General features: G+C 34.0%; 1 protein-coding gene across 2 annotated transcripts; it reads left to right on the top strand.

The window, feature by feature from the left end:
- Positions 1 to 2699: 2699 nt before the first annotated feature.
- LOC120081366 lies at positions 2700 to 9098 on the top strand. 2 transcript variants are annotated; one of them, XM_039036172.1, is made up of 10 exons: positions 2700 to 3238; positions 4029 to 4109; positions 4209 to 4700; positions 4822 to 4957; positions 5073 to 5235; positions 5401 to 5529; positions 5654 to 5848; positions 5938 to 6060; positions 6157 to 6260; positions 8875 to 9098. In XM_039036172.1, the coding sequence occupies exons 1-10, from the start codon at positions 3055 to 3057 to the stop codon at positions 8876 to 8878; spliced, it is 1611 nt and encodes a 536-aa protein (XP_038892100.1). In that variant the 5' UTR covers positions 2700 to 3054; the 3' UTR covers positions 8879 to 9098. The 2 variants fall into 2 exon arrangements, with proteins under 2 accessions (XP_038892100.1, XP_038892099.1); XM_039036171.1 differs by lacking the exon at positions 8875 to 9098 and having other exon boundaries at positions 6157 to 6339.
- The last annotated feature ends 702 nt before the right edge of the window (positions 9099 to 9800 follow it).

Genomic DNA, 9800 nt, shown 5'->3' with positions numbered 1-9800 from the left:
TAGACATGCATGAGCCGACAGGTTTTACGTTCATATTATTTTTCATGTTTGATGGTGTGCCTACGGGCCGCTAGACATACGTAAGCCGACAGGTTTACGTTTATGTTATTTTCCATGTTTGAGGATGTGCCTACGGGCCGCTAGACATGCGTGAGTTGACAGGTTCACAGTCATGTTATTTCCATGTTTGACGGTGTGTCTACGAGCCGCTAGACATGTTGAGTCGACGGGTTCACGTTCACGTTATTTTCATATTTGACGGCGTGCCTACGGGCCGCTAGACATGCGTGTCAAGGCAAGACAGTACGTCATTTGGTTTCTTTTCATCATCTAAGATAGATGTAGTTGTTTGAGCCACGGACCCATCATTCTCTACTCGTGGATGCATAGCCTGATCCTGATAATGGGATCACTTACTGAGTATTTTATACTCAACCTTTCTTAATTTATGTTTTTCAGGTAATGATAGGAACAGACCGACGGGTGACAAGAGGGACTTGTGATCGTGCCATATGGGACATGTAAATCGCTTCCGCTCAGTTTATGTTTTCAAGCTATTTAAAAGTTTTGATTTGAAACTCGATGTTGGTCAATTTGTTTAAGTTATTTTTTCTTCATTATTTTAGGAGTTTTACTTATTTATTATTTATTTTGAAAACTGTCTTTATTATTTTAATAAAATTTATTTTCCTCAATGGTCAAAATGTTTTAAAGGTAAATGTATAGTTATGAGTAACGACCCTTATCAGAGTACTCAAAAAGGTCGAGTCGTTACAAATGACCAAACTTGTAATTTAACATAGTAATAATGAAAATAAAAAGGAAACAAAAATATATTTTTACCTCTAAATTTGTCAAATTATATTAATTTTCCTTGAATTTTTAATCGGAGAAAATTGGATCTAAACTTAGATAATTGTCGTAATTTTTATAATTTATTCAAAATTCACTTTTTTAATGAAACATTCAGCACTTATGTCCTTTTTTGTTTCTAAAATTTTATCAAATTTCTAATAATATTTCGAATGAAAACATTTTAGAAATTTAAATTACAAGGCGTTTTAAAGTCTAACGTTAATATTGTAATATCTTATAAATTTGAATTTTAATTCGATAAAATTTGATTTTTTTAAACTTATATTTAAAAAAAAAAAAAAAGAGATGGCATCATGTTTATCTTGACAATTGTGTTATTAAATTTCAATTTGATTTAGATATGTGTATATTATTATTTATTTTATATACTTGTAAATATTCTATTTTATTATTTTATTTTTTCTGAGGCACCCTCCCATAAATATCCCATATTCAAAGACATGGATTAAAATGTCGATAAAATGTCAAAAAGGGACATGATGTTGTTTTTCATCCGTTTTCTCCGCTTTTCCTTTAGAAAAATTACTAAAGGAAAAATGGGCAAAAAAAAAGTAGAAAAGGTTAAATATTTCAAAATCACAATCCTTGCTGACCCTATTGGAGTTAACGAGGGTGAAAGTTATTTTTTATTTTGAGAGGATAATCAATGATTTTAGAATATTAATGTACAGCTTAAATTAAATTTAAAATTATTTTTTTTGTAATTGATGTTTAAATTTTAAAAGGTTCTTTCATTTTTTTTTCCCGAAAAATAAGAGATTCTGATTTGACGTGTATATATAAAATACTGTTATAAACTTATAATCATTGTATACTGTTTTTTCTTTTCGAAAAGCAAAAGTATTTAAAGTTATAGTTGGTTAAAAGTAACTTAGATTTATATTTAATTAAAATGAAACAAAAAGAAAAGAAAGTCAGAAATTATTAGATGGTGAATTACTCATTTTATGGTATGGTTTGAGTTTGTTTTTAATTTGGTTTTTATAGCTTAAAATTTTCATATGGATTTATATAGTTTGAAGTTTGTTTAATTTGAGTGTGTCAAATATAATAATTTTTTTTTTTTTTTTTTAAAAAATAGATACACAAGGAACAATCTATGAAATTGACAAAACTATAGAGATAAAATAAACACTTTTAAAACCATTGAGATATAAAGTGCTCAAATGGAAAATACATGAATGAATGAATACTAAATTGAAATGAGAGGAATTTCGAGACCGATGTTAACATGTTTAAAAAGAAACTTAAAAGAATTATAATTATTACCAATATCAACAAATGCACCTTCCTTTTCAAGATTCCAAGTCAATCGTGTTTTATTTAGAGCAACTTTTATGCTAAGTGACGTTATAGAAAATTTTTCAAAAAAATATCTATAAATCAAAGATAAAACATGCTAAAAAAAACACGTACATTCGTGTGTAAAGATAGTCATTAACTCTTATAAATAACTCAAAATCAAGTCCAAATTTAGATCAAGCCCCAATTGAGAATCTAAATCATTATTTGAATACTGGATTTGGAATTGGAACTAAATCTGAAATATAGGACTAATTAAAACTCTTAAAATCATGGATGGTAAATTGAAAAAAAAAAGAGAGAGAAAAATATATGTGTGTGAAAGGAAAGACATTAAATTATAATAATATATAAATAATGTGGTTAGTTGTAGCAGCCGCATTTAGGCTTGGAAGGTGGCACACTTCCACACGTTTTCTTAAATCAAATTCTGCCACGTGTAATCTCCTGGGTCCCTTCGATCCCTAAAAAATAATAATAAAAACCTTCCTGCGATTGGTGTCTCTTCCATTAGATAGAATAATAGATGCATTCTTAAGCTGTCATCTTTGCCAATTCCATTTATCTCCAATTTCTTTATATATATATATATATAATCAAGCTCCAATTTTTATTCATAATAATAATCATAATCTTAATACTAATAATAATAAAACCAGGCAGGAGCGAGAGAGAGAGGGACTTGGGATTCTTAACAAACAAACGGTAGCTTTAACTTTTCCTCCTCTGTATTTTGCAACAAAGAAAATTGAGTGTTATTATTGTTTCTCTGTTAACAGAGGAGCTGCCTCCCTTGCCCTGTTTATTTCCTTTCCTCGGATGTTGCCTATGTTGTTTTCTGGTATGTGATTCTTGTCGTCGTCGTTGTTCGCCGACATGGGTGCCTGCGTTTCAACGCCGGAGGGCTGCGTCGGAAGCAAATTTAAAAAGTCTTCCAAGAGGAAGAACCGCCGCAGGCGGAGGAAAGGATCTAAAACGACAGCGTTTTCAGCTCTCTCCGATGGATCGCACCGCTCTGACCCGATTGACCACTGCTCATTTTCCAATCCCACTTTCCAAGGTTATTTTTTCTTGTTCTTTTACAGGGGAAGAAGGGAAAATTTTGATTTTTTTTCCCTCTTTTTTTGGTTGTTTGGTTGAGATTTCTCTCTCTCTCTCTCTTTTTTTTTTTTTTCTTTTTTTAATGGGGTTTTCCTTTTAATATGAAAAATGTTTGCTTGTGATGTGAAATGTACGTCTCCTGTGATGGAAGCAACTTATTCCTTCCTTTCTCTGTTTTTTTTTCCTATCTTAATTTGAGCTTTTTGGGATGCTTTTACAATTGAAGAAACTGGGTTTTTTTTTTTTTTTTTTTTTTTTTTTTTTTTAAATTTTCATTGATGAAACAGAAAGGATGGTTTTTGAATATTGGGAAGCTGTGTCATGTTCAAAGCTTCTGCAAGTCATTGAGCAGATTCCCAGATCTTAATTCTTCCAGAATGAGCATAGAAGAATCCCCATTTTTGTATTTTTTTTTTAAAGAAATTTTTATAGCAGAATGGAGTTGACTTTCCTCATGAATTTTCTTATATACTTTAAAATCTCAAGTCGTCTGTCTTAGAAATGAGCCAGCTCAACAAGTTGGGACATCTTAAGTTATCGACCTTTTAAAAACTACTGTGCCTATTCTGAGCTTTGTTTTATGAATTTAGGTTTTTTTATACACTGAGGATTTAGTTTATCATGATGTCGTAGACATTTTGAAAGAATGGGATAATGAACTTGTCTTCAAATGCTGTAAACTACAAACACCATGTAATTCATTTCCTGGCTTTTTATCTGAATCTGTATCATCTGTGGCATCTCTGCAGGAAGTTCTGATGAAGCCTGGTTTGATACGGTTGGAAAATTCGAATCGGATTGTGATGAAGACTACCAAAGTCTTCCTGATGGTGGGTTTTCTTTGAATATGTTATACTGATGGGAAATTTTCTTATTCTACATTTGTTGTTTAATCAATCTGCCATTGTCTACCTCATGAGTTCTTGCAGATATACAGTCAATTAATAGCTTTGAGGGTGCGTCAACGTCGAGCATTTCTTCTTCGGGAGATGCTAATCATGGAGATCATAATGTGAATCGACATAGCGCAACCCCAGATCAGATTCATAGACCAGGAAATTCAGCAAGAGTACATTCTGTGAGCAACTCTGAGAGTCAAGTTGCAAGGGAGTCACATTCTCAGGCCATGAATCCAGATGATGCAGAACCCCAACTCAAGGGTTATGGACACTCGAGCGAGGCAAATGAACCGGTATTCATCGACGAGATCTCCTCTACTGCTGGTGAAAGTTCTGCCAAAGGCGATGGAATATTGGATAATTGTGGGATTTTACCAAGCAATTGTTTGCCTTGTCTTGCATCAACAATAAACTCTGTTGAAAAGAGAAAAGCATTAAGTTCTAGTCCTCCAAGTGGACTTAAAAAGGCAGCCTTGAAACTTTCATTCAAATGGAAAGAAGGAAATCCCAATGCTGCTTTATGTGAGTGTTCAAGAAGTAAACTTTTTATATTCTGGTTCACTTCTTCCTGTACCTTGTATATAAACTTTTAAATTTCTTCAAATTTTGATTGATTTAACTTTTCTTCTTCTGTTTCTTTCAGTTTCGTCGAAAGCGCTTCTACAAAGACCTATAGCAGGTTCTCAAGTACCCTTTTGTCCAGCTGAAAAGAAAATGCTAGACTGTTGGTCACATATTGAGCCAGATAGTTTTAAAGTTAGGGGAGTAAACTATGCAAAGTAAGATACCAAAAAGTCTTTCTAGTTTTTCGAGTTGGCTCACTTTTTAATCTCGCAAAACTTAAAGCGATAATCTTATTGTTCTTTCTAACTCAGCAAAATAATCCTTTTGCAGGGACAAAAAGAAAGAATTTGCTCCCAGTCATGCTGCTTACTATCCATTTGGCGTTGATGTGTTCTTGTCACATCGAAAAGTGGATCACATTGCTCGCTTTGTGGAACTTCCTGCAGCTAATTATTCTGGAACGCTTCCACCTATCCTTGTTGTTAATGTTCAGGTAAATCTTTCTTTTGTTTGTGCTGTGATAAATGTATATGGTCGGTTATAACTGCTTAATGTTATAGCTCCCTTTATTATTGTAGATATTTGTGTCTTTGGGTACTTTTCTTTCTTGTACTGCCTTGGATTCTTGTAACATTGATCTTGTTATTGGATTCTTCAGATTCCATTGTATCCAGCGGCGATTTTTCAAGGAGAAACCGATGGAGAAGGAATGAGTATCGTCTTGTACTTTAAGCTTTCTGATGCATATGCAGAGGAACTTACATCTCATTTTCAAGAAAATATCAGGGTAAGATTCAGCAATTGCAAATTCTCATTCAATCTTTCTTTATCTCCAGTAACTTGTTTCATGAAATGTTAAATTATGTTGTTATGTACATTTTCTTAACCATGTTTACTGGCTCTAAAAACAGAAGCTGATTGATGATGAAGTTGAAAGAGTGAAGGGTTTTCCAGTAGACAATGTAGTACCATTTAGGGAAAGATTGAAAATTTTGGGACGCGTTGCAAACGTGGAGGATCTTCCAATGAGTGCCGCAGAGCGAAAGCTTATGCAGGCTTACAATGAAAAGCCCGTCCTCTCTCGTCCTCAACACGAATTTTACTTGGTAAGTCTAGTTGTTCATTGCACTACAGAGATTTCTAAAGATTACATTTTACAGAATGATTCATATGGAAGAGCTAATGAATTTTACAGGGAGAAAACTACTTGGAAATTGACTTGGATATGCACAGATTTAGTTACATATCAAGGAAAGGTTTTGAAGCATTTCTTGATAGACTCAAGTGCTGTATTTTGGATGTTGGCCTAACAATTCAGGCAAGTTTCTTGTAACCAAACCATGTTTTTTTTTTCTCTCTTTTGTGCTGAGTTTTCTGTCCTGTTTTTCTTACTTTGCTTTGGGTATTGAAACAGGGGAACAAACCTGAAGAATTGCCAGAGGAGATCTTATGTTGTATTAGATTAAATGGAATTGATTACGTAAATTATCAGCAGTTGGGGATGGGTCAAGAGATCATGTAAAGTTTGCCGTTGTATTCATACAAGAGTTCACTAAAAAGCAAATTTTAATGAGAAATTTTTTTTCCTTTGCTTCCATTTCTATGCTCAGTGAAATAGAAAACAAAAAACCCTTTCAGATATGACATTTGGTTAACTCTATTTGATTGAAAGAAAGATAATTTAACACTGTCAAAGCTAAAATATTTCATTTCTTCTTCTCCTCCTTCAAAGCATACATGGGTTTAAAGGCTTTCCGCACAAACCTTTGTTACCCATGTAAGCACTTCGAGGAAAATCACTCAGCGGCTTTCCCGCTGGAATTTCTCCCACTAACAAGTTGTTCGACAGATCCAATTCCTTTAACTTCCGCATCTTCAAAAACCCTTTTGGTATTTTTCCGGTGAAATGGTTTCTTTGCAGCTTCAGTGTCTCTAATTGGTTTGCATTCACTATGGCCTCCGGCAAGTCGAAGCCCAAATTGTTACGGCTCAAATCCAGGCTTCGTATTGATCTTAATCCTCCGATTGAAGTGGGTAATCTTCCTTTCAGATTGTTATGCGACAAATTCAGAAACTGGATCGCAGGTTGTTGCCCGACATCGGTTTGATAAAAGTCCCCAGAGAAGTTATTGTCTGAAAGATCAATGTATGTTAAAGAATCGTCTGGAAATCTGTGTCCTATCTTGAAGATCTGCTGTATATTGCCTGTTAACTTGTTTGAATGAAGATCGAGCACACCCAAGTCCTGTAAATTTTTAATGGAATTGGGAATCTCAGAGACTAGTGTGTTTTTTGATAGTTTAAGTGAATAGAGCTGAGTGAGGCTTCCAATCCATTCTGGAATTTTCCCAGTAAGATGATTGAGGGAAAGATCTAGTTCCTGTATTGGACTTGGAGTCGTTCGCAAGAATTCTGGAATTTGGCCATGGATTCCACACCCTGCAAGATAGATTTTTGAAAGAGATGGTAGTTTTGATAGCCATTGGGGAATGGAGGACATGTTCAGAAGGTTGTAAGAAAGATCAATGGTTTGGATATTTTGTAGAGATGACATCTCAGGTAATGGCCCTTTGATGGAATTGTGTGAGAGATTCAGGAGAATGAGCTGAGAGAGTTGTCCAAATGATTCCGGTATTTGACCGGAGAATCGATTACGGTCGAGATACAACTCTGACAAAGATGATAACCTTCCCAAAGAAGAAGGAATCGTTCCCTCAAGTTTGTTGTTTGAAAGTGAAGCTCTTTTGAGAAAAACAAGCTCTCCAAAACTTGAAGGGATAGCACCACTTAAACGGTTGTCATTCAGTCTAAGAAAAGCAAGAGAAGAAGAAGAAGAGATTTGACCAGAAACTGATGCGAATGGCATTGGTCCTCCCAGATTGTTGTTATCCAAATACAAAACTGAAAGACCTGTCAAATTGTTTAAGGAAAGGGGAATTCTCCCGCTCAAGAAGTTGTTTGAAAGATCAAGCTCTTTCAACATCTGCAACTGACCAATTCTATCAGGTATGTGACCAACCAATGAGTTGCTATGTAAATCCATCTGAACTAAGTTAGTAAGATCTGCAAATGAATCCGGTATCACACCCGAAAACCGATTTCCATAAAAAAGAAGGCTATGGAGAGACTTGAGACTGCCAAGACATGCTGGAAGGGAACCAGACAGCCTATTATCATGCACAGCAAGTTCTTCAAGTTTCAGAAGCTTACCTACACTTTCCGGAAGTGGACCTCTCAACTTGTTACCATAAAGATAGAGCTTTCGCAAGTTGCGAAGCCGTAAACCGATAAACGATGGGATCATTCCACCAAGGCCAAGCAGTCCTCCAAGATCAATAATCTCGACAGCATTAAGCAGTGTTATTGAAGGTGAAAGAGAGCCTCTCATCTCAGACTGAAAGGGGAGATCAGCAGTGGATATGAAGCCCGGCAAATTGATTTCTTTGACTCTGCCTGTAATGTTGTGACAAGAAATTCCTTCCCAATCACAACAGCTTCGTCCCACCCATTTTGCAAGCCTACCAGAAGTGTCAAGGAAAATTCCAGACTTGAAACTGGTTAGACCTTTCCAATCTAGAGGATGGCAAGCTTCAGAAAGGCTCATAATGGAGATCATAACAGCAAGCCATTGCAGGTGAAGACGATCCATTTTTGCCTGTGACAGAGAAGATTTGGGATTGACAGTTTTAGCTGCTTGTGATTATAATTTGCCAAAAGGGCACAAACAAAAATGGTCAATGAAATCTTTTTAAAACGTTTTGCTTTAACTTTTTCTCTCTCTCTCTATTCTCTTTTGTCATTCATCTCCTTTACAGTTAAATCACAATATATTAACAGACAGATTTCCCCCAAAATTATCATGTCATGTCCTTGATAATGATTAAAGTAATTATTCTCTGATTTGACAATTCCAATGTCTTTTGGTTTCAAATACTTGAATCCAATTCACAGTTTTCTCAATTAACTTCTTGAAGAAATTGGCAAGTTCTGAAACTCCTAGGAACCTCTGTCTGTCTTGGAAGTGTTCAAATAATTTCCATCCTAAGATTTCATTGCCATTGTTGTCTTATTTAACTGAACTTATTCTTCTTTTTCAACTTTCAAGAACTAACACTTAGTGTATGCTTTGCAGGTAATATGCAGAGAAAAGAACCATAAATCAGATATATATTCCAAAGGGAAAAGAGTTGTGAAGTTTGTATTCTTTTGGAGTATATTTTTATTGAAGAATGTGTGGGCTGCTAATTACATGATTTTGATTTGCTGCATTTGAACCCACCAACCTGGAAAAAGCTGTTTCTCTTCAGTCAACAGCAAAATAAATAAAACAAAAACCAAGTCTTGAGATTCTGAACATTACAGAAATCTTCTTTTTCTTCTTCTTCTTCTTCTTTTTTATTTCTTAAATCTTGTGTATGGAATATTTTATGAGTGTGACATTGTATATTATATATCTTTCATCTTGTTTTATTAGTTTCATTGGATTAAAATACTCAACCTCATCTGTCAGAAACTTAAAATAACTTCAACAGAGTCGAGTCTTTTTTTAAAATTTTATTTTTTATGATAAATCTCACGGTTCCATATGATATCAAATTTTCAAATATAATTTTTAGTTAAGTTAGAGTGAAAAAATCAATGTTTGTCTTAAATTTGCCTAACGTGTATCAATGTTCTCCTTCAAACTTTTTTTTTTTCCTTTTTTGAAGAATTCAACTATTAAGTTTATCAAATTGTAGTGTTATAAATTTTTACTTATTCTAATGTTTTAAGTTAAATATTGAATGTTTTTCAAGGTATGAATGGACACACTTATTCAAGTTTAAAATAATTTTGGCAACAAGAATCTTAAATTAAGGTCTAATTTTATAAAATATTGAAAGACGTCTTACCAAGTTTAAAATTCGGTCCCCAAATTACATATTTTCTATTGTGTATAAGGTATGGTCTCCATCACTTTGACATCTACCAATTAATCTACCAAAAATAATATTGTCAAATCAATTTTGATATGTAAACTCGACACCTAATATAAAAACAAATTATAATAAAAGTTTT

This window comes from Benincasa hispida, chromosome 7, assembly GCF_009727055.1.
Source record: "Benincasa hispida cultivar B227 chromosome 7, ASM972705v1, whole genome shotgun sequence".
Classification (NCBI taxonomy): Eukaryota; Viridiplantae; Streptophyta; class Magnoliopsida; order Cucurbitales; family Cucurbitaceae; genus Benincasa; species Benincasa hispida.
Note: the sequence above shows the minus strand (reverse complement) of the source record. Positions and strands in the feature narration are given on the sequence as shown.